Source organism: Xiphias gladius, chromosome 17 (genome assembly GCF_016859285.1).
Source record: "Xiphias gladius isolate SHS-SW01 ecotype Sanya breed wild chromosome 17, ASM1685928v1, whole genome shotgun sequence".
NCBI lineage: Eukaryota > Metazoa > Chordata > Actinopteri > Istiophoriformes > Xiphiidae > Xiphias > Xiphias gladius.
In genome coordinates this window covers 22594270-22619163 of record NC_053416.1, presented here as the reverse complement: position 1 = coordinate 22619163, position 24894 = coordinate 22594270, and the positions used below count along the sequence as shown (strand labels likewise).

General features: G+C 40.7%; 2 protein-coding genes across 3 annotated transcripts; one reads left to right on the top strand and one right to left on the bottom strand.

Moving 5' to 3' along the window:
• Positions 1–1132: 1132 nt before the first annotated feature.
• Positions 1133–6413, bottom strand: ftr82 (finTRIM family, member 82). Its single transcript, XM_040151480.1, has 7 exons — positions 5661–6413; positions 4210–4305; positions 3803–4036; positions 3072–3231; positions 2918–2974; positions 2626–2691; positions 1133–2521 (listed from the first exon to the last, which is right to left on the bottom strand). The coding sequence occupies exons 1-7, from the start codon at positions 6249–6251 to the stop codon at positions 2001–2003; spliced, it is 1725 nt and encodes a 574-aa protein (XP_040007414.1). The 5' UTR covers positions 6252–6413; the 3' UTR covers positions 1133–2000.
• A 1616-nt stretch (positions 6414–8029) lies between these two features.
• On the top strand, positions 8030–23290 carry ruvbl2 (RuvB-like AAA ATPase 2). 2 transcript variants are annotated; one of them, XM_040151479.1, is made up of 14 exons: positions 18095–18239; positions 19205–19259; positions 19445–19500; positions 19791–19932; positions 20117–20246; positions 20334–20400; positions 20544–20650; positions 20779–20872; positions 21221–21439; positions 21596–21714; positions 22087–22206; positions 22297–22426; positions 22589–22703; positions 23026–23290. In XM_040151479.1, the coding sequence occupies exons 2-14, from the start codon at positions 19205–19207 to the stop codon at positions 23049–23051; spliced, it is 1380 nt and encodes a 459-aa protein (XP_040007413.1). In that variant the 5' UTR covers positions 18095–18239; the 3' UTR covers positions 23052–23290. The 2 variants fall into 2 exon arrangements, with proteins under 2 accessions (XP_040007411.1, XP_040007413.1); XM_040151477.1 differs by lacking the exons at positions 18095–18239; positions 19205–19259; positions 19445–19500; ... (9 more) ...; positions 22589–22703; positions 23026–23290 and adding exons at positions 8030–8118; positions 10590–11206; positions 11652–11747; ... (3 more) ...; positions 13580–13648; positions 14599–15419.
• The last annotated feature ends 1604 nt before the right edge of the window (positions 23291–24894 follow it).

The following is a 24894-nucleotide window of genomic DNA, read 5'->3' as shown; positions in this document are numbered from 1 at the left end:
ATAAGAATAATAAAGTTGTGAAGTACTTTTCTCCTACTGGGATCCTTCCATCCATTAGTTCAATAGAATTTTTTGACACAGGAAATAATGAAATGAATAATGGGTGAATTAACTTTATTGGTTTCAGTTTCAGGGGCTTGGTATTGTGCATGCTTGTTAACTGTCAGAGAACGTAGCCATCATTAAAGTCTTTAGTAACCTTTTCCTACTATGACAAGTTAAAATCTTGGCTCTGAAAAAGGCTTATAGGTTAATGATGTGATCGAAAATGTATGTGCTGTGAAAAGCAGAAGACATATGAAGCAACAAACTGCTGTTGCTCATTCGACTCTTACTCACCACCATCTTTTCTTAATAACCGATTTAGATTTGCACCCATCTTGACCAATCTGGATTTTTACACCCTAAGATAAATATACATGAACTGCTTTCAGACATTAACTGGTGTATGTAAGCTGCTGTTTGGACAAGTGTAACAGTACATTTTATGAACTGTAATACAGTACATTCCTGACCTGTAGATTTGTGGAGAAAAATCTTAAGCATCTCATTTAAATGTAACTAAGGTTAAAGTCGCATTTTCTAACGTATGATGCACATCTGAAGATGCAGTCAGAGCAGAACAGTGTTGCTGATATTTTGGCAGCTTGATTGTGGGTTTAATGATACACATCACAGCCATAGTGACAGTGGTCATTACATTCTACTTTCAAGGATTTCACTTCAGTTCCTGCAATCAACCAGCAGGGGGAGCCATGATTATTGTCAGTGTTCAAACAGTGTTAGTGTTGGTGACTTGCTGATTCACGGTGACCTGATTATAAATAGGGTGGGTCACTATAATTAATTTAGGCCAAATTTTAAATTCTGTCTCTGTTTATATGGATGTTTTTGAAACTTTCTAGATCTCACTTTTGTTTAAACACACAGTAAAAAAAAAAATCAAACAAGTAGTGCTCTTTCCTTAATTAAATCCATATCAAACAGACCTATCATTTCTAATCCAATTAGAAATTTAACATGGCAATATACATATAACACCATTCTGTCCAGTCCTAACGTTCTTTTGTAAAAACAGATAAACAGATAATATTGAAAACACAGGAATCTATTCATTCATTTAACTCTTTATTTTGAACTATCAATGAACAATTTTGTTACAAAACAAGTCTTTTCTGGATAACAGTTATACTCTGGTAGGCCTTTATATAAGTAAACATACACAAAATTAAATAAGGGTTAGTTCAAGTGAAAAACAAAACTGTAGGGACTCCGAGCAACTGATATGAAAACAGATATCAAAACATGACAAAATGAAATGACAGTGAAATATTCTGAATGTACTGAAACCAAAATAATACCTCTTAATGCACCAACATGAATGTTACTGTAATACTCATTCAAGAGTGCAATATATTTTGAAACAATTATGCAACACTATTGGCCAATAGTGTAATGACCTATCATAAGAAAATGTACTTCAGGTTACCTCCGGGTACATTCATTATGAATGATAATTACATCATCACCTAAAATACGCCTCAATGAAGTAACAATAGCGGCTATATCTAAAAATGGTAGAATATTATCTGTGGGAACTAGATTTAGCTCATTGAGAGTGACATTTATTACAAACTGACATCTTATATATTATCCAGCAGTTATTATCAGATGCTATAAAGGATAACATTTTTCTTCATATTGTACTTGTGTGGTTATGTAGTGATTATGTGTTTCTGTAAGGTCTTACAAAAAGTGATTTGACAGCAGAAAGCAAAACGTAATATGTGATGTGTGGGGTTAAGAAAAAAGTATATACACATTTGGAAGGAACATTTTTCTAAAAAAAAAAAAAGCAAAAAGCAAAAAAACTTCATTTATGTGGTGTGGTACAGTTTCAAACTTTGCAAAAATATATATTCCAAAAGCACAGTTGTATAGAATGAGAAACAAATGGAAAATATTTTCAGATTTTCAAATGAGAGCTCAAATATCGATGATCACTTGACATTGCAGATCTTGACTGAGGTTCCAACTCCAAAGCCTGGATAGAGGGGCTCAACAAATTTGGTCTCAAACCTGTACAGGAGGGTCCTGGTGCTGCCTATGCTGTAAAATGCCAGCACGCCTGCGGTGTGGTCCAGGTACACGCCTATCCTGGGGGAGTGGGGGCCGTTGACGGCTTTGTCCACCCGGTTGTGCCAGGCAGAGTAACCTGAGTCAGAACAGAGGAGACTCCAGGATTTGTCGTTGTAGCCCAGGAGACACAGTGAGCCTTTGCCCTTTCGGCTGATGCTTTTGTAGGCCACTCCGATGGAGAACTCCCCACTCCACTCGATCTCCCAGTAGAAGCGGCCTCCAGATAGGGCCTCCCGACACAGCACCTGGGCAAAGCTGTCAAACCGCTCCGGGTTGTCGCCATAGGGCTGCAGGTCCCTGGTGCGAATGACTTTTCTGCCGTTTTCAGAGATGAACAGCTCCTTGTAGGCAGTGCTAGGATCAAACTTCATGTGGCAGAAGTCTAGGGGGAGAAGAAACAGCACATTTTTATAGTATTTATTTGGCACATTAATTGTGTTAGGGTTTATATTGTCACATTTCCCGTGAATACACCAGATAACTTACATTTCACAAAATCGGCTCTGCTCCTCGGCTCTGGAGAAGGAGTGTTGTCCACTGTCATTTCTTTGCCTGGCAGTGAAGAACCACTGTGTTAGGTCAATGTGAACTGCATACACCCACACACATGCCTTTCATTTCTTTGGTGATATGTTTCTTGCAGTGTTTGTAACAGAGGAGTCTATGATCCAAATGCTTTGTGGTTTGCTTCCAACACTTCAGGGCAACTGCACTATCAACATAGATAATAATTAACCTGCTACAGTCTCATATTGCTATAGGACCTGACAGGGCTCACCTCTGCTCCTTCTGTCCAGTGTTCGACTTTCTGTAGTGTAGACTGGGACCTCATTCACTGCAAGACATAATACATTCATATTTAGCCAATTGAGGTTTTTGGTGTTCAATGCCCATTATGTACAAGTATTACGTTTCTGCTGCTAAGGTCAGACCTGACTTGGAGATCTTAAGCAGCTCCTCTCGGCCATACTCCTCGAGCCGTTCCTTGATCTCAGCCACAGCTTTTCTCACAGCCCCAAAGGAAAAGTCTGGGTTTACTGTCACTCTGGGTATGAAGCCGTCATCAGTGGGGGTGCAGAGGTAGTTGAAGTTCTGATGGAAGAAGAAAAGCAAGTGTTGTGGTCAAGATGAATATACATCAACACTACGCAGAAGGGAAATCTGTTGATCATGTCGTATCAAACATTGAATTGTCACAAATTTTTACACTGAAACCCACATGGAAATTAGAGGATTTTTAAACTCAACATTTGAGAGCTGTATTCTCACTAAAAGGGATGTGCAAACAGTCAGATGGTGACATTTGTATGGAACAAACTTTGCACTCGTAATATTGAGAATAATATATCAAAGTGCTGCTACTTCATGAGCTTGTTCAGAGATCTGTATGTCACAAAGGACTTTGGTCTTTATAGTGTCACTATGAACATGGAAAACCAAGCTGCACCCACATATACTAATTACTTCAGTGTGAGATACTGACTGTTATTTGGCCTAAATCAGAATAAAAAGGAAAGTTGTGACAATGACACATAAAATTCTCATTGTTTCTGTGTCAATGTACTGTTTTATACCGTATGTTGAACGAAGCCACCAGTTAACCATATTATCACAATTCCAGATGTATTTCGTCTTAAATAGTCGCTCTAAAGCTGTATGTTACCTGCAAAAAATGGATGTGGTCCTCAGTGCTGTACAGCTGCTTGAGCCCCGACTCCTTTTTCTTCAGTTCATCAATCTCTTGTTCCAGGCGCTCGATCAAAGCCTCGGCCTGGTTGAAAGCAGCCTTCTCGTTGATGCCAATCAGCTTGGTCACCTCTGACCTCAGCCTCTCAATGGAGCGGATCATGTCCTCAAACATCTTCTGGCTCTCCACCATGGCTCTCTGGGCCGAATTCTGGACAGAACACACAGGATATAAGTGCTTTACAGAAGCAGCTGCCACTATGGTTTGATCCATGATGAGCTATACAGACCTGGGAGACATCTTACAGCAATGCCTTTCTTTTCTGTCATCATCAGAGACGGCTGGTTGGTAGACAGCCTATATTATCAAAATAGTGTCCTTACCTTCAGCGAATCCACTGCAGTCTTCAGTTCCTCCAGCTCCTTCACCCTCTCCTGGCATTTCTGTCGAATCTCAGCTTGGGAAACGCCCAATAGTTTCTGCAGAACAAAGGAGTATTACACACTATCTACTGTTGTACATAAAAGTTGCATTAAATCTGATTCATAAGATGTAGTTGATTGTTATGCTGTTTTATTGTACATGATACAAAGCCCCATATTTTTTGGCTCAGTACAAACATTCTTTCTTATCAAGGAATAACTGGGGAGGCCCTCTGGCATGTCTAATAAATCCTTCTCAAAGAATCTTCTTAATGCGGCCAGCTTTTATCTCAGAGGGAGAGGGGGGAAAATCTGTAATGGAATTCTGACCATGTCAGGAATGTGAATCTATCGCTGCCTGACTTTTAAAGAGATGTTTCAAGGTGCACACAGCAGTGACATGCATAATAGAGGGCTTCTAATTCAGCTTTTACTCAAGCCCACCAAACCATTCTTCAAGATAAGCTTGAGGAATGTGGGGAATCTGGGGGGGGTTAGTATGAGAGGGGGAGGGGAACGGGTGGGAGATGGAGTGAGATGTGTGAGATTCAGGTTGGAAATCTTTGGATGAGAGAAACCTGACTCTCCGTGTTGTAAAGAAATTAATTCGAATTAATTACTATTTCATCATGCCCCAAAAAATCCTTATTCCATATTCCGGCCTGCCATAATAACACTCCTCCTTAACCCTAAACTACTTATGTACAACAACAATAATTGCTCTCAACAATGCAGATTTACACTACAGTATCTGTCGACAGTGGTAGCTACTCTACATTGTTTTACAGGCAGTCTGACTGGTGTGTCATTTGAATGTGCATTGCTATGGTTATAACACTGTGACTGGTTGATCATGAGGTGTGGAAGGCCATGACTCCCTGACATTCCAGTATTATTACAGACCAACTCCCACAGGTGGGAACCAATGCAGCGGAAGGAAGTCTACAGTTTCTGTGTATCTATCCCACAGCTGGAACACCACATTCTCTAAAAAGCAGCTTCCAGAGGCGATAACTGTAAGACACTCCCCCCGGCCTCCATACAGCTAATCAGAGAGCTGGATTTGTTTTGGCGGTCAATGCCTGCCAGGCTAGCTGATAGCGTTATTGAAATGGGTCAAAGTCCAACCACCAGTTGTAGTGCAGGGACAGGAGTTGGGCAGAACACCCTGTTTGCTTTAACTCAAGTTACTCCAATGACTATACTGTACATTTCTGATGTATCACAGATGTGACTCTTTTTTACAAGTTTATCTCTCTTAAAAACACTTTACTTTACTTTTTGACATGATATCAGACTTTCGTTCTGTGAGAAAGTGATTGAAAGCGAATACGTGAGCAATACTATTTCTGTGCCTTTCAGTATCTAGTCTATTAAAAGAAGTCATTGACAGAGACAGGAGGATTTCTTACCTGTTTCTCACCCCTCTCTGCCTCAGCAGAGACAATGTCATGGCCCCTGTGTTCACTGACTGTGCAGATAGCACAGATACACATCTGGTCTGTTCGACAGAAGAGCTCCAGGGACTTCTGGTGCTGCGGGCAGATCTTCCTGTCCAGGTTTCCCAGCACATCCACCAGCTTGTGCCTTTTGAATGTGGCTGATTCATAGTGAGGCTTCAGGTGCTTCTCGCAGTAGGACGCAAGACAGTTCAGACAGGACTTCACAGCCTTCAATTTCTTCCCAGTGCAGAAGTCACAGGGGACATCACTTGGTCCGGCGTAGATATTCCCCTGGGACATGTTGACGTTGAGGTTCAGACCACTCTTCTTGATCTTCTCAGCCACCATGCTCAGAGTAGCGTTGGGCCGCAGCACAGGCCTCTGGGTGAATGTGATCTTACACTGGGGACAAATGTAAATCCCTGTGTAGTCAGCCTCATTCCAGTAGCCACTGATGCAATCCATACAGAAACTGTGGCCACAGGGGATAGCCACAGGATCCCCAAGAAGGTTCAGACACAGGGAGCAGCTGAAGTAATCTGGAGAAGTCTGATCAGCCATTGTGATGGACCCAAAACACAGTCAGACCTGTGGAAACAGACAGAGAGAATGCCAGAGGCAGATAGATTTCGTTGACTGTGCCTGGGAGCCCGCCCTCAAGAGTTTGGTACAGCCTGCCAGACACAGGACCTACTTGTATTTCTGAATTCCAGAGGTTATTGATTGAAAGCAGACAAGGCCCTCCCCCTGTGCTGTGAGTATATTGAGCCCTGCCCAGTTTAGATAAGCAGGTTGAGCAAGGAGGGAGAGGGAGAAAAAGAGAGAGAGAGAGAGAGAGAGAGAGAGAGAGAGAGCAAGGGCGGGCAGACAGGAGAGAGAGAGAAAACAGACTGCAAGAAAGAGAATGAATGAAATGTGAAAAGCAAAAGAAGTGACAACTAATGTGCAAGAAAACGCTTCCATTTTCCCTCCAGTTTCCTTTATTCTCGAATTTCTCATGTGGCTCATCTGTGGATGAATTGCGCACACACTTCGCGGCAGCTGTATTTCCACCTATTGTTGTCAGACAGAATCGCCATTGTCTTAAACCGGTTATAGTCCGACAAACATCAATGCGGCCTTAGGTACTGTAGGAATTTAAGGGACCACCCAATAAACAAACAGAGACACTGAGCTCAAGCAGAGTTTCGGCGTAGTTTCAAACATCCCTGCTTGCTTCCTTTATCACCAAAAACTTGTTTAAAATTTTAGCTTGCTGTAGGTGGTTTGTCCAAGAGCAGGTAGAGTTCAGAGTTGTAGTATTTACAGTGAGACCAGTCAAGCCAGTCTGGTCACTTTCACAAGTCATTTTGAAACTTTACATATGTATCTGTTTGTGCAGCTGAAAGAAAAATGTCATGGTTGAGACACCAAACAGAGACACACATGTACGCGTACACATTCACAAACAGACCATTCCTGTCAGTTCCAGCTGTGTTGTTGCAGTGTCTGTTTTCCATACCTGTGTGCCTGTTTCATCCCGAGTTATGTGTGATTTTTTCATTCCTTTCATTTTTCATTCCATAATGTAGTGTTATTTAAAACCAGCTAAGGAATAAACTTTTGAGGATACCCTGACTCTCTCTGCAACGTGAAGTGTCTGCTGACATCATACCCTCTCATGAGCATTTCAATCAGGCCAAGTCTACTGGTTTCCAGCATTAGTACTGCCCCATTTACCGTATTTTTCTGTCGGTCTGTTGCTCAGGATTACTTTGAAAATCCCAAATGTCAAGGAACTCTTGTTTAATAAAAGCTTTCTAAAGTACTTTGCATTTCCTGCCTGATCCAGAATCGTGTAGGAGAAAAATAAACGTTAATTTAAGTTTGTAAAAACTACATTGGCTCCACCTTCAATTCATATCTTGCCTTACTTCATACACTAGGTAGTTTCACCTCTCCATATTTGGTCAGTTTTCTGATAAGCCAGTTTTTCCTTCCTTCCTCTAGAGTAAAGGGAGCACTCTGTGCTTACAGATTAACTACCTGTTAGTGGAGAAGACCGCTGCCAAGGGACAAAACTTTGAATATGGCTCGGATTTATGTGATAGTTTCGAACACAAGATAGAAAAATGAAGACTATACAGTCCAAGTCTGTTTAAAAAGTTAAAGTGGGAAAGTCAATATAAAGCACGATAATGTTAGGGATACAAGAGACTTTAATGAGATTTGATAACACACATGTGCCCAAGAGCAGCATGTCTGTTTCAAGTCCCAGTGTTCTTTGATGAAGCAGAGAGAAACTCCAGAGTCATCTGTAGCAGAGTCCAAGCTGATGGTGAAAGGTCAACCTTCTTTAAGGTGCAGTGAGCATGCTTTCTGCGGGGCGAGTGCAGGAGAACCCAAATGGCTATTTGATCAAAGGAAATGAGGACCCATTTCACTGAGTGTGAGTAATAAAAACAGGAAGCCACAATATTTAAATGTGTTAGGGGAAAACAGTTGTAGATACACAAAGGTTAAGAATGTTGAAATGCTCGTAGGCCAGATGTGAATGAAAGACTGGACACCAGGTCCAAATAAATGCAGATTTTAATATAAAATACAAAATCCCATTGTGTGTGTGCAAATATTTGTTCTACCTAAAAGCTGGACTATCTGCTGTCTGGCACAATATACATGATAAGCAAATAAATTAGTCAGACAAAATAAGACCTGAGTGCTTATCTTAGAAATAATTCAGATAGCATTTTTTTGTTTTGTAACACAAGCTTGTAAGTGGAGAGAGGGTCACATGTAAATAATAACGCTTGACAAATGTTCATTTGATTGTGTTTGCTCTCACAATTCTGTCTAGTATGAGACAAATTCTTAGGCAAAAGAAATTTTCATTAGGTGCAGAAGTTGAGGAGAAACACCCTGTGTACGGTGGGTCATATATATCAAGTTTAATTGTAGTAAGTGTAGGCCTACAGGTCCTTCTTCCCCATAAAAATTCTCTATTTTTGTTTTATGGCAGCAAAGGCTATCTCCTGGCTAAAACAGAGTTAAAGGGCCAATTGCATTGGTAGAACAAAGTACAAAAAAAACACTTGCATGACAATAATAAAATATCCTAATTAAGTCAAAACCAATCCTAGTTTCTGTTTAGAGGCCTGTTGAAGTGCCATTTTGAATGTTGCCGGTACGACTGAAAAAAAGGAATTTAATTTTCAATTACATGAGCATACAAGTCACCGGAAATCTGGAGAGTGACTCAACTAAACCATTTTCAACTATTACTGATATTTTTTTTGCTGCATTTGTCACTGTCAACGGTGATCTTGGGGTCAGGCTTACTGAATTCAATAAGTGCAATGTGTTAAATGATGAGATAAAAAGTCCTAATGTGAGTAATTCTTGCAAATTTGTAATATTAACCTTAATTTTGTTATGTAATATTAAGATCAGTGGTTCAATCAATAATTTGGATCTTTATAGGAAAACAAATTTACAACTGCAAATAATGTAAATGTATGTTTTTGTTCACACTGAAAGTTTTCATCATACTATCCTCACTACATCAAGTCTCAATTAACGTTGCATCACTTGAAGAGTATGGCCACAGTCAGTGGCCATTTTGTCAAATAAGATGCTACATTTAGTCTTGCATGTCAGCTGTAGTTACTGTTGTTGACAGACAACAGGCCCTATAATGCCTAGAACTCTGCTCAGCCTCTGCTGGCTCCAACACAATGGCATCTTTTAAGAAGGCTTTCTCAGCCGGCCTCTTATCTGGGCTATCAAGTGTAGTTGCATTCCTATCTCAATTTCAGCAGTCCTGAAACTCCATCTTGGCTGGGAGGTGTGTTCCCTGTAAGATTGAATATAAAGCGCAAGGTTTTTAGCACAGAAGAGCAAACATTCTTATGCCGTAATAATTGGAGTGTGGTGGAGTACATTCTCTTATTTGGGAAAGTACAACAGTTCAGCTTATACCACAAAAACAGAATCTCAGTGATGACTATAAACTGCGGGTGTCCTGGCAGACCTTAGAAAAAAATCAGTGGTAATGAAATGCAAGTAAAAGTAAATGGAGTTGATAATTAACTGGTTACAGGTAAGGTGAAGGTCAACCTGTCACTGGCTCAAGAAGACCAAACCAACTGAATCTAGCCAAAGCCAACAAAGCAGTTCATTTGGCATCATTGCACTTCATCCATAGACCCTACATTATAATGAAAGGAGTCACTGATGAGTCCGATACACGTGGGACATTACAGCTAATCACCAGAAAAGGAGTTGTATTATTATGAGTCATAGTGCAGAAAGTAATCTCTTTAGAGTAAGGTCAGTTTGTACTGTGACTTGAGTGGGTATCATCACATGTCCAGTGGGAACAGTCTGTCACCAGGCAATCTGTTACACTCAGCAATTATAGTACACGCAACAGTAGAGTGTGACACACCTGTGGTTTCTTCACATTGCATTGTTTCGTGGAAGCCTTGTTACTTAAGTCTTGTACATTTTTCTTTTACTCACCTATTTGTAGGATGCAAATAGAACAAATTTTATTTTAAATGTCACTCTTCATGCTCTTCACAACCTTTCCTGCTCAAAAATGTATAAAGTCCGTAAGACCTATCTAGATAGTCTTTTTAGTGAGTGTTTATATGAAATTAAAAAAAAAAAAAAAACATTGAAGAAGTAAACTTTTGCTCTCAAGGCCAAACCTTGTATCTTATAATCACACATTTCATTCATTCTCCTTACATACTGTAATAGATTCACTGTGACCTTTCTTTGCCCCGCCCTTGTTTTACTAGTTTCGGTTTAACCAGTTTAGCCTCTCTCTCTGTTTACTCTATATAACATGCGCCCGTAGTACCTGTGGGATCAATTTGCCACTGTCCTGACACAAGTCACTGACTGTCTTTGCAGCATCTTCATTCTATTAGAGGGAACAGCACAGAGTTGTCTTCATGTCATCTGATCAGGATAGCTGCTACCTGTGTAAGGAATACCTCAGGGATTCTGTGTCCATCCCATGTGGCCACGTCTTCTGCTCCATTTGCCTGAAAACATACTGGGACCATGCTGACCACACGGGTTCATTCCTCTGCCCACAGTGCAGGGTCACCTACAACAAGAGGCCCACACCAAGACGCATGGGAGGCTCCCGGCACTCCACCATCCAACGTAACTCTGAATCTTTTCCACCGCCGCCCCCGTCCCCTGACTACAACTATGCAGGACCCCAGGATGTAGGTTGTGACATCTGCATTGGCAAGAAGCACAAAGCCATCAAGACCTGCCTGATGTGTCTGGCCTCCTACTGTGAGAAGCACCTCAAGCCTCACTTTGAGTCAGCCACTTTTAAAAGGCACAAGCTGGTGGATGAAATCGGCCACCTGGACAGGCAGATCTGTCCCCAGCATCAGAAGGGTCTGGAGCTGTTCTGTCGCACTGACCAGATGTGTATCTGTGTGCTGTGTACGGTGAAAGAACACAAAGGTCACGACATGGTTTCTGCTGAGCAGGAGAGGGCTGAGGAGCAGGTTGGTATCTTTTTACTTAAACTGACAACACAGGTTTTTCAGACTGTCAGTGGCTTCGCAACAGGAGTCCTAAGAATGCTGAAATGTGCTTTGCTCAATATGACAAGTATTGTGTAATGTACATGAACATTTTGTCATTTGTGAGTCATATCATGGTTCATTGCACAAGCGACACAGTGGCAAGTAATGCATGAAAGACCAGCTTACAGTAGACGAAACAAGCTCATTAACCAAAGCCTCAAGCATTTTGTGAGACTCACCCAAATGAAATAAGTCTACTACCTGCATGTACAAAAAAAATTATTGTGTATGATTTTTACATGAGCTGAGCTGTACACTATTATTATAAAGTCTAATGTTTAAGTTTAAGAAAGCTTGAATAGATGATTTATTCTAAATGAATGGGAATCATCAATGTCAAGAATTTTTGTTTTTCTCTTAATAGCAACGGCTGGGTGCCACCCAGGCTGAGATCCAGGAGAAGATTCATGACCGGCTCAAGCAGATGGAGGAACTAAAACAAGCAGTGGACTCGCTCAAGGTTTGTGCCACTATCATCCATCATGCAGTTAAAACCAGACTAACCACTACAGATTGAATGGAAGGTTAAATCAACCACCAACTCAGACAACATTCCTTCATGTTGGGGTGATGACAGCTTCCCTCAGTGTGCTAGTAAAACCAGTGTGACACCCAGCTGACTCACTGCATACCTCCATGTCTCCTGTGCAGAACTCAGCTCAGAGAGCGCTGCAGGAATGTGAGAAGATGTTTGGCGACATGATGCGCTCCATTGAGAGGATGCAGCAGGAAATGGCTAAGCTGATCTCCTCCAACAAGAGAGCGGCACTCAACAACGCAGAGGGCCACATGGAGCGTCTGAGCCATGAGATCGCTGACCTGAAGAGGAGAGACAACGAGATCACCCAGCTGTCCCGCACTGAAGACCACATCCACTTCATCCAGGTAACTGGATAACTAACTAAACAGAAACATTAGGATACTCAATGTTCAGTTAGATATAGTACCAGGCTCACAATACGATTTCGCCACAATGCCACCATCCAGCCATCTATTTTCTAAACCGCTTATTCTGTTCAGGAGGCTAGAGCCTACCCCATGATGCATTGGTGTTCCACCTTACACAGCTCACCAGTCTATTACATAGACAGACTTACAAAACTTCATATTTAATACAACATACAACATATAGTCACACTCTGTATCTCCCACCTTTTCTTTGTTCACTGTACATTTCAACTCTAAATGTCAGTTAGATCTAACTACTAACTGAAAATGTGAGTTATGGTGTAAAGTGAAAGAAAATGTGGACAAATTTAAAGCATACATTATCTTAACGCTGTGCTGTTTTTTCCTAATTAGAGCTACCACATGCTGATAGCTCAGACAGAGGCTGAGGAGCTGCCTACAGTGAGCGTCAACCCCTACTTCACCTTCGGCCCAGTGACTAAGGCCGTCTCTGAGATGAAACAGCACTTGAATGAATTCAGCAATGATGAACTGGTTAAGGTAGCCAAGGCAGGTGAGTGTGGTGCCGGCATCAAGACCTTGTTGTTCTAAGTGACAGAAAAATACAAAAATGGTGGTTTGATATCATTTCAATCCTCTGAACATGAAATGAACATATTACCAATTTTACCATGTTCAGATATTCATTTTTTTTTCTTTTTTCAGTCAACAAAATGACCTTCTGTCAACTGGATGAATCCAAAAAGAGACGGTCAATAAGAAGTGAGTCAGCCCTTCAAAAAAAAAAACTTTCCTATTGCTGATTTTTTGTGGACAACAATGTGGTAATAATATTAGTACAAAGAACGTTTACTTTTAATAATTTACAAACTACTTATAGTTAGTCCACTGAGACAGTGTGGCTATAGTATTTAGAAATTATACGGACCCAAATTCAAACTTGAGCATAATTTGACCAGGGGAGAGTCAAATAGACTTACAATTTCCTTTCTATTCAATAGGCTTTGTGCAATCCTGTTTGATGTTTGGTCATTAGAGGGTAGCCTGAGGTCACTCAGCTCCCACATGGTTAAATGTTTACTTTGACCGAGTTTACATTAACACACTTCTCTGATATAGAAAATCAAGTCACATGGTCTTGGATGGTTCAGATCAGCTTCACTGATAGTGTAACAGTCAAAGTATCTGATTTAATACAACCAGAATATCAACATTACCCACATTATACCAGCCTTGATTATCAGTCTTGTGAAAATCATAGAAAGAACACGTGTATTGTGCAGCAATGTCAATTAATTTTCTGTAATTACTAGCATGATGTAATAGAAAGTAATTATCTATAGTATCACTAAACTGATCATATATACATGTTTACTTCCACAGAGGATGAAGCTGCCATGTACAAATCTGTACCAGTCCAGGAACCTCAGTACAGGGAGGATTTCCTGAAATGTGAGTCTCGGCTTCTCTGATACTGTTTTCTGCAGTGACACAGTTAACTGCTCTTCTTGCTCATTTCAATTCATGAGGCAAATTAGATGCTGATGTGGTTCTCTGTCAGACCCTGTGACTGACCACAAAATCTAAATTTAGTAACTACTGTTTGTCCTACAGTGTTGACAGAGACTGGGATTAACTTGTTACAAATATACTGGCTAGCACTTGCACAGCTTTGTGATTTTTACTTGAGTTGCATTTGACAGCATTTTTGTGTTCTATCCTCGTTTTTACTGAGTTCATGAAAAAGCTGATCTTTACTAACCAGTCTGAATAACACCAAAAAAAGAAACTAAAATAAATTTCTCAAATCATACGAATACTCTATTAGTTATTCTGTTAACCAGTTTTTACTTGTATCTAATCTTGGAGGCTAAGAATTTAAAGCTTTGGGGAAAAATGGCCTGGTCATTAAGATCCCTGGAGGAGGTGCTCAAAGGTCATTGGTCTCACTTTACAGTTAAAGATGCTCTTTGTTAGATGGACTTCTGCTAGTGGTCAAACTCAAACAGTGCTGATACCTCTGGCATTCCAGATAATAGGCCGGGCAGATCTAGTCGAGGCCACCGGGTGTCCCACCAACTGTGACCTGCAGACAGCAGGCAGGTGACATCTAATCCCTGGGTTTATTCTGATTTCTGTGTATGCAGTCAGAAGGTGTCCCACTTTTCCTTCAAATCTTGTTATTATGGAAGTTGGTTAACCATCTAACAGAACTAGAAATCCTCATTACATTCTGCCATGCTCTGCAACCTTGCAGCCGGTGATGTAGAGGTGGGGGGTTCTTCAGCTGCTGTGAAACAGTGACTCTGACCATCTTAGATTTTCCTCATTAACCCGAGCAATTTAAGTTAAACGCTCCCTCTTGTGAAGTAAACGTTCACTTTACTTCTCTTTCTTCCTAGATGCTTGTCAACTCACTCTGGACCCAAACACAGCCTACAGACAACTCTACTTGTCTCGAGGTAACAGGAAAGCTTCCCTCAAGAGAGACCCCCAGTCCTACGGTGACAACCCCGCCAGGTTTGACTCCCTGCCCCAAGTCCTGTGTAAGGAGCCCCTCTCTGGAGGCGCCTACTACTGGGAGGTTGACTGGAGCGGGGAGGGGGCTGCCATCGGTGTCACCTACAAAGGCATCAAGAGGACCGGCTATGGAGACAGTTGCCGCATCGGCTACAACCGCAAGTCTTGGAGCCTCTTCTGCTCTGATTCTAGCTACTCAGCCCGCCACAACAAGGACCAAATAGATATCAACCTGCCCTATTCCTCCCGTATAGGGGTGTTCCTAGACCAAGCTGGGGGTACCCTCTCTTTCTACACTGTAGGGGACACCATGTCTCTCATCCACCGCTTTAAAGCATCTTTTAGTGAAGCCGTCTATCCTGGCTTCTGGGTTTGGTATGAGTCGGCCATCACCATCATCCAGCTGTAAAATAGCTCACTTCCAATAATCAATGTACAACAGTGATTCAGTTTTGGTATGGATATACTGAATAAAACTATTATTACTCCGTGATGATATGTTATATTCTATTCTTTTACAAGATTGGAGATGTTCTTTTTTTTAGACTATACAATATGTGTTGAGTATCAGGGGACCTGTTTTTGATGACTGCGAATGTTCTACAAATCAACTTGTTTTATACAAGCTCAGGTGTGTAAAGTGAATGAGCATTTAAATTATTTAAAGTAATGAAGTCTGTACTTGATTGAAATATGTCATTTGATCATCTATAGAGGCTATGATACACTTTTTTCAATATACACACATTTTTATCAATAAACATTTTATAGCAAGGATAAACTGTGATATGTTGTACTTTTACTCCATGCCTCTATTCTCAAAAATTCCCTTATGCTTACTCCCCGCCCCTCAGTTAATCACCCCTCAGCCTGCATAACATGAATACACTAAAATATGAAATAGGAAACGGAAGAAAAAACAGTTTTCGTTCATTCCTTAATTCATATACTTTTTAAAAGTTTGCAATACTAGTATCACCAACATTCAAAATAAATAACAGAATAAAATAATGAAAATAAAATGGATCAACTTGAGACAGGATGAGAGTGAGATAGCGGGTGTGTGTGTTATGACTAATGCTTTGTGTGTTGACAGCAGTGTTGGTTTTGTGGAAGCCTTAGAGGTTTGAGAGGAATTGTACAGAAACAGGTGGGGTGTAACCGAGAACTCCTAAGTTCACACATGGTTGAAACTCATCCAGCAGCAGTTTTAATTGTTTATGGTATGCTGAACTAACCTGTCTGACAGTAAAGATCTTTATCATCTAGTTATTCATTGTCTGGATTTGGGCAGTATTCATGATGCAACACATGAGCTACTATTCATTACAAAAGTAACTGTAAAATGGGCTGAGTTCCACTCGATCGTTGTAGGGGAAAAAACTAAATGCAATTCAAACTGGTGGCCATTTTCTCTTTGCTGAGAGCTATTCTAGAGACCTGGCTATTGACAAATCATGTGTTTAGTTTGAACACAAGCCAATGATTGCACACCAGGAAACATGACAACTGGTGACAATGAGAAACAAAAGATTTTGTGAGTAGTTTGTAACTTTCAGTATCGTCCTCCTGTGATTGTGGAGAGAAGTAGGTTTAGATTATGGAATCCTAGAACTGCAGCCTTAAGGGAAAACTTTGAAGATATCGTGGAGAGGATATGAAAAACTCCTCCAGAAGCCTTTGCCATTCTTCATTACCTCCGCCAAGGAGGTTATGTTATCAGCCACGTCTGTTTGTTTGTTGGTTGGTTTGTTTGTTTATTTGTCAGCAGGATGATGAAAAAGGTACTGAATCAATTGACACCAAACTCGGTGAGGGGACGGGCTTAGGGCAAGGGAGAACCCATTATATTTCAGGGCATATTCTGTATCATTTACTATGAAGTACTTTAATTTTTTTTCTCCGGTCCGGTGTATGTTGTTTGACACTGGCTTTGGTGGAGGTACGCCCTCTACTGAGTGCCATTCTATCTGATATTGTAACCTTGATTTATATGTTTTCTAAAATTATAATTTTCCACGTTTTCCCTATACAGGAGGGCAGACTGAAGTCTGCACCACGCTGCCGCCCACAGAACAAAATGACAATATATATTACATTTTGACGAATGCATGTTGATGTATCTGTGTAAAGCAGCAACTGAAATCAGACAGAAATGGTCTCCTACAGGGGGATTGAGATCAATCACTTTCTCTCCTTCTAGGTACCATGTTAACAAAAATGGCACAATAGTTTGTTTGTTTTTTGTAAATATGGTACCTAGAAGGAGAGAATCCCCCTGTAGACCATTTCTGTCTGATTTCAGCTGCTGCTTTACACGGATACATCGACATGCATTTGCCAAAATGTAATAATGGTTTGGCCAGGGCCCGTCATTGTGCAGAGTTTGCATGTTCTCGGAGGTGCCTGAGCGGGTTTCCTCCGGGTGCTCCGGCTTCCTCCCACAGTCCAAAGACTAGCGGATTAGGTTTATTGCCGACTCTAAACTGCCCATAGGTGTGAATGCGAGCGTGAGTGGTTGTTTGTCAGCCCTGCGATAGACTGGCGACCCGTCCAGGGTGTTTCCCGCCTCTCACCCACTGTCAGCTGGGATTGGCTCCGGCCCCCCCGGAGCCAATGAAAAGTCAGAGACACCTGCCTGCATAATGCTAAATAGCCCCCCCTCCACCAGTGTGTTTTCCAGGTGTACAAATGCCGTGCAAATTTGCCGTAAATTTTGGCATGCAGTGGCTCTGCCTCGAAATTCTCTAACCTGTAAAATCACTTGTGAGCTTTGCTACCTCTAGTGGAGAAATGTATGCAGTGCTTAACAGGGCTTTCACCGGCCACTGTTCACGTTACTCCTGGGGAAGCGTGTGTGTCCAGAGACGATTCCCTGTTGGAGATACCAAACATTCTTAAGCAGTGTGAGAAGTACGGTTCATTGGCTAGACATCACTGCCCAGCTTACCTATGGCTTCGGCCGTGCAAGGATAGACCATACTCTCTCATTTTGGAGTTTTGTACACGTTTTGTATTGTAAGTCCTACACCGTGGAAAGTGATTGTATAGCCTACATACCTGTCTTTTTACACCACGAAAAGTTAAGGGGGAAAAAAGATGTAGTGAAAGACAGGTTTTATTCAGTTTTTAGATACGAGTCATTTTAATTGGAGAACAGGAGACAAAGTAAAATTTAAAAATCTTCGAAGGAATGGAAATATCTGTCTTCGAGGCACCCATCGCTGACCTTAGTCTACACTAAAGTAGTATAGTTTATATGCTCAGTCCACTCAAAAGTCACAAAAGCATAATTCAGACTTCATGATTTCCTCGTCCTGAGTAATTGACCTACATTTAAATGAAGAGATTATAACGTTTCAACCCCCTCGTCATTCTTTACCACCGGGCCTGTAGAGGGCAGTCAGCCTCGCAGCTTGCACATAGAAGAAGAGGGACTCGTTTCTCTTCGGACACAATTACCCCGTGTACCTTAGGAAAGAGGCGCCGCGAGCTCACGTTTTCCACAAGTGTGGCTGCAGAGGTGGGTGTATATTTCATACGATAAATGTAATAAATATAGTACAGCTTAATCGCTTAAGTCTTTTTTTTTAGCACTGTGCGCGTAGCTTAAGTTAAATCCTTCCTATTGGGTCCAGCATGGGGATGTAGCAGTAGTTACAAAAGGCCGAAACCTATGAATGGAGCTAGCTAGTTTGCTAACATAATATTAGTTAGCGTTAGCATTCCATTTCGCCGAACCGGCACTGTGCAGAAGATAGCAGGTTAGAGTTCTGGCTTCCCCTTGTCATTTAACTCAAGTTGAACCTGCCGACACCTCATTGGTTAGTTTATGTAAAAGCGACACGTATTACCCGTAAAAAGCCACAGCAACTTGGCTAATTGGCCTTCGAGACACACTTGTGTTGATGCATGGGGGACTGTAACTATGACAACCGACTGGACAGGGCAGATTCTTCCAACGTTAGTTTAATTTATTTAAACTTCGCCATCTTGGTTAAGTAACTTAATATTCGCTGGTGGATTAGGGATGAAACCCGACGCGGTTTTGAATTGAACAGACCACAAGTATCAACAAAGGTTACGTCCTAAGTACACAAGAGAATAGCTCTGGTCCAGGAGTACACCTACAATGTAATTCTCAAGCAGTTGGCTCATTATAAACTAAAATGAGAAAACATAGGTAAGAAATCTGTATGAGAGAATTTAAAAATGTGTGTGTTCCACAAGATACAAAAACCAATATGAAACCGTAGATCGACACTCTTGTTGATGATGATCAGCCACGTCTAGTGGATGGGGTTCATAAAAACATTTGACTGCCTGTGTATAGGAAAGATGCATAGTACCGGTATGTCAGGAGAGGTTTTGCTCCATTATGTATTTTTCATTCAATGATCTAACACAGGTAATGGAAGGTAGAAAAGCTGGGAGTGGTATTTGTTTATTTCTGTGACACTTGTGCTGTCTGCTTTGTACTTAATACAGATGGCGACTCCAAAGGTTCCAGAGGTTCGTGATATCATGCGGATCGAGAGAATTGGTAAGAATCTATATTAACTATGGGATCCTGACTGTGATGCAGCTGATAAGTGCAAATTAATAGTTTCTTAATGTGTTTTAAAATAGGCCAGCTCTGTTGTATGTTGGTGTAAGTGGTATCTGGTCGTAACTCCCTCTTCCAAATGGTGTTAATATTAATGTGTTAAATTTTTATCTTGTGTTCAGGTGCACATTCTCACATTCGGGGCCTTGGTTTGGATGATGCTTTGGAGCCAAGACAGGTAGAGTTAAGTCTTGGGTCATAGCATGTAGATGTAGGACTCAATCCCTCTTTAGTTGGCATTTAACATCTAAAGGGATGTATTTAGGGACATTTAGAGTACGGCTCCATAAGGAAATCTTGTGTATTTAAAATCCAGTGTATGTCAAGTAATTGTTAGGCTAGCTCAGTATAAGCAGAAATGCTGTGGATTCAAAGACTATATTTGATTACAACACGGAATGATGTGCAGATGTGCATTAATATGTGTTGAATTTGGCCTCAAGGATACCTGTTTGTATTCACCCGCAGGTCTCTCAGGGGATGGTTGGCCAGCTGGCCTCCCGTCGGGCAGCAGGGGTCATTCTGGAAATGATTAAAGATGGCCACATCGCTGGCAGGGCAGTACTGATTGCTGGCCAACCTGGCACAGGAAAGACAGCCATTGCTATGGGTAAGGGCCACACAGGAGGCTTTCCAGAACACAGTGTAATTTCATCCTCCTCCCCTGGAAGTGATATTGTTGCCTTGCATTGATGTGTTTTTTGGTTTAAATTATATTTTTGTAAAGCAAGAGTTCCTGCTCCCAGATTGAGTTGCTGAGCATAAATTTGTTAAAAACTTCCTTTTTTATGCAGGCATTGCCCAGTCTCTTGGCCCTGATACACCCTTCACAGCGCTGGCTGGTAGTGAGATCTTCTCTCTGGAGATGAGTAAGACCGAGGCACTCAGCCAAGCTTTTAGAAAAGCTATCGGAGTGAGGATCAAGTGAGTGCACAAACACAATGATTGTGTTTTCGTAATTCGTATTGTTTGAAATGAATTGCTGTTCACTGTGTTTGTTTGTTTTTAAAGAGAAGAAACAGAGATTATTGAGGGAGAGGTGGTGGAAATTCAGATTGATAGACCAGCTACTGGAACGGTAGGTTGCTTACACTGTGGTTGGCTGTTGCCTCTCTTTAGAAAATATTTGAATGAATAACTATGTGAATCCCCCGCTTGGCATTATTTAAAAACGACCCACTTGGATTATCCAGTTACTGAAAATACTTTGCCTTCTATCAGGGTGCCAAGGTGGGCAAGCTGACTCTAAAGACTACTGAGATGGAGACAATATATGACTTGGGCAACAAGATGATTGACAGTCTCAGTAAAGAGAAGGTACAAGCGGGGTAAGTTAATCTCTTGTTCGTGGATCTTTACAGGGTCTGTTATCTTTATGTATTCTACATTTTCATAACACTCAGGCCTGATCGACAGCCATATGTGAATTAAACGGTATTTCTTTGTTGTCTTTCAGAGATGTTATTACCATTGACAAAGCCACCGGAAAGATCAGCAAGCTGGGCCGCTCCTTCACCAGAGCCAGAGATTATGATGCCATGGGAGCTCAGGTGTGCTGTCAAATCACTAAAATCCAGATGCTGTAACACAGGAGTTTTCTCCTTAAAATAGTGTACAATTGAATTATGTTTAAAAAAATGACCAATTTTATGTGCAAAGCAGTATTAGGTTTTTAAAATGCACAATGATAGAGTGGATATGATAATGATCCCACCTCTTTCACTCTGCTGCTATTTGCTGTTGGCCATTGTCCATGGTGGATTCGCAAAATCCATTTGCTAAACCTTGTTTGAAATAAACTATTTAATATAGCAATACTGTATTTGCAGAACAGTGGTTCATTTAATGAAGCAGATTTTTTTAACTGAAATTTATTGTTTTTATTACCTTTTTTATAGACACAGTTTGTACAGTGTCCAGAGGGAGAGCTGCAGAAGAGGAAAGAGGTGGTCCACACAGTGTCCCTCCATGAAATCGACGTCATCAACAGCCGTACACAGGGCTTCCTGGCTCTCTTCTCTGGAGACACCGGAGAGATCAAGTCTGAAGTCCGCGAGCAGATTAATGCTAAAGTGTGTGAGTGGAGAGAAGAGGGCAAGGCAGAGATCATCCCAGGGGTAGGTTCAATTGTGTGTGTGTGTGTGTGTGTGTGTGTGTGTGTGTGTGTGTGTGTGTGTGTGTTTGTATTTGTATTTGTATTTGTATTTGTATTTGTATTGGCCTTGTCCGTGTGATTGTACTCGACTGATTTTTTTCCATGTGTGTGGCCCCAGGTGTTATTTATTGATGAGGTCCATATGCTGGACATGGAGTGCTTTTCCTTCCTGAACCGTGCCCTGGAGAGTGACCTGTCCCCAGTTCTCATTATGGCCACCAACAGAGGCATCACTCGGTACTGTTTGCATCTACGTTTATCTCCCATCTCATCATTTGAGATATCTCATTTAGGAATGTCTGATACCATTCTGGGCATGTTACATTTCTTATAACCTGTATATCTGGCTCCTGTAAAAAAAAAAAAAATTAACTTAGTTTTAAAAAAATTCTCTGAATAAGAATTAATTCTTCAAATCTCTGGCATTTCTTTTCAGTTATTTTTAATGTAATTTTGTGGTCACGTGTTCAAATAAAGAAATATCCATATGGTGGATAGGTGATATAATTTTACAAAACAATTAAAAAAATGTTAGTTTTGAGGTGTCACTATAACTCTAAATATTTATCACATAATACTGAATATCCTCCCTTTTTTTTTTTTTTTCAGTATCCGTGGTACAAACTATCAAAGCCCTCATGGCATCCCTATTGACCTGCTGGATCGCCTGCTCATCATCGCCACCTCGCCTTACACCGAAAAAGAGACGAGGCAGATCCTCAAGATCCGGTGAGAATCTGCACTAAACATTCACTAGCAAACTTTGTTTCCATCTTCCCAGTGTGGAAATTAATTAAATCTGCATGGGTTTTATTTCAGGTGTGAGGAGGAGGATGTGGAGCTGAGTGAGGAGGCTCACACCGTCCTGACTCGCATTGGCATGGAGACGTCGCTGCGCTACGCCATTCAGCTGATCAGCACCGCAGGACTGGTGTGTCGCAAACGCAAGGTTAGCTCAGTCTGGACAAGCAGATTTTTATTCCTGCAGCTGTAATACATGTCGCTGTCATCAACATCTGTAAGCAGATGTTTTTAATCAAGATATTTCAGTTCAGTCATGATTGCCATTAGCCTTCGTGTTGAGGTTACCTGTGTGTTTTTGGTTCTTCAGGGGACAGAAGTTCAGGTGGAGGACATTAAAAGGGTGTATTCTCTGTTCCTGGATGAGGCCAGATCCTCTCAATACATGAAGGAGTATCAGGATTCCTTCCTCTTTAATGAAACACGTGAGTTTGCTGTTCATCCTGTCTGTCTAGCACAAGTTACATCAAAGTCCAACAATGCATCAAAATGCTGTAACAGACTCTTACCCAGGGGCACCTTCTGGAATCTGTTGCAATCATCAGAGAAGATTTCCGTTGTCATATGCTCACTAAAACTGCTCTCCGTCATGCTGATAGTAGAGAAGAGAAGAGATACAGTAACTCAGTTTATCTCCCCAGTAGGCTTAGCTCTTCCCTCACGTTATTTCAAATAAAATAAATAAATAAATAATGACTTGTACATTATCTGGTGAATAAGCAAGATACATTTGTTTTTACATTTCAGAAATGCCTCCAATGGACACCTCATAATGAAGATGACTGCTTTGTTTTCCTACTCTGTGAAGTTTTTATGTTGTCGATTGTTGAATTACATTTAAGATAGAATTCAAATGTATGAAATTCCTTACATGTTTCTTCTCTGTTCAACATTAATATTGTTTGAATTAAAATGTATTAACGGAAATTTGGCTTAATTCTAAAATTAGCACAGTTCTGTTCATCACCGAGGCCTTGTGGCAGGAATATCCATTCCTTCAGTTTTTTTTTTTTTAAAATCTTTACAATGGTTTATTTTTATGAAAAATTATTAAACTGGCTTTTATAAGCAGACTCTTGCTTTTTTCTTTGTCACTTAGTTTTGTACACTACAAAATAGATTTAAATGGTTAGAAATCATTTGTTGGAACATCTTACCACAAGTTTTGATTCATTTTAGATTATTTGATGCAAATGAACCATAACTCAACAAGCCAAACTAGTTCTCACTCACACCAAGACTATTGTTAGTCCAGGGTTCTGGCCTACATTCACAACCCCTGGAAAGACTAAAACCTTGAAGTCCTCAATTCACAATTATGTGAAAAGCTTTAGATATAAACAAAATTATTTTCCCATTATCTTTTCATGCTTGTAAACAATAACCATTTTAGCACTGTGCTATGCAGTATAAAAGCTCCACAGGCCACATTACAGATAATTTAAGTTGAATGATGGCATTAAGTCCCATTTAGTAATCTAAATGAATTTGCCATATGACACCTGAGCACCAAACAGTAAAATATGTCTTAACAATAAAAAATATCTATATGCGTGTCATGATGAAGATTCAAGAAAAGAGATTGAGTTTTTTTTTTTTTAAATACTTTGTTCACTTTTTCAAACCTCTTCAATCACTTCTCTTTACCAACATGCAGCTCAGCATAACAGTTAATCGCACCTTCAAAATGTACTAATGTAACCGCAACACTACATCCACATCTCAGGATCAACTCTTGCATCATAACACTGACAACATTTGTCTCCTAACAAGAAAACTTAAAAAAGTCACTTGACCTAAAAAACAAAGCTTCCATTAGACCAGAAAGAATGGCACCTCCTTACTGCATGGATTCTTACCTTACCTTACAGTATATGGTACAAAGATTTAAACAAAAATGCTGCAATGTGTTCTATTTTTCTAAATTCCTAAATTTAACTAATTCCTGTAATGCAGTACAACACAAAAGTATACATTCACTATACATGTATAGCTACAGATATTACTATACAACAGTGCTAGTCAACCCCATGTTCTCATCAACATCACACTTTATGTGCCTCTAAATGTTTCTTGTTGCCATCTAGAAGCTTCTTGCACATGTCTGCTGGTAGTTTCTGCTGCTCTTCCATTGCTTTGTGTTCAAGCTCTTTTAAGTTTGCAGGAGTCCCTCTTGCAATGGGTCTCTCCAAAGGTTTTCAATGGGATGTGGTCAGGACTCATTGCTGGCCAATAAACAATCCATCTTTTCCTTTTCAGCCAGTCTTTAGTGCTGCTGGATATGTGCTTTGGGTTTTCTGACACTGGTCCACACATTTCGCTCTAAAATGTCTTGGTAATCTTCTGATTTCATCATTCCGTTGATACATTCAGTGCCTCCAGTACCAGAGGGTGCAAAGCAGCCCCACAGCATGATAGAACCTCCACCATGTTTTACTGTAGGTAGGATGTTCTCCTCCTTATGGGCTTCATTTCAAGGCCTATGAACAAACTGATGCACTGCATTCCCAAAGAGCTCTACTTTGGTTTCATCTGTCCTTACAATATTATCCCAGAAAGACTGTGGTGTATCTATGAAAGATTTTGTAAACATTAGTCTTGGCTTTTTGTGCCTCT

What these genes read in the sequence shown, in the direction of transcription:
- ftr82 (XM_040151480.1), bottom strand. Translation starts at nt 6,251, where the DNA reads ATGGCTGATCAGACTTCTCCAGATTACTTCAGCTGCTCCCTGTGTCTG. An exon ending in CTGCAGTGGATTCGCTGAAG is followed by an intron (nt 4,037 to 4,209) that starts GTAAGGACACTA and finishes TGTTCTGTCCAG; the next exon opens with AATTCGGCCCAGAGAGCCAT. An exon ending in CAGAGCCGATTTTGTGAAAT is followed by an intron (nt 2,522 to 2,625) that starts GTAAGTTATCTG and finishes TTCTCCCCCTAG; the next exon opens with ACTTCTGCCACATGAAGTTT.
- ruvbl2 (XM_040151477.1), top strand. Translation starts at nt 10,631, where the DNA reads ATGTCATCTGATCAGGATAGCTGCTACCTGTGTAAGGAATACCTCAGG. An exon ending in AGGAGAGGGCTGAGGAGCAG is followed by an intron (nt 11,207 to 11,651) that starts GTTGGTATCTTT and finishes TTCTCTTAATAG; the next exon opens with CAACGGCTGGGTGCCACCCA. An exon ending in GGTTAAGGTAGCCAAGGCAG is followed by an intron (nt 12,750 to 12,901) that starts GTGAGTGTGGTG and finishes TTCTTTTTTCAG; the next exon opens with TCAACAAAATGACCTTCTGT.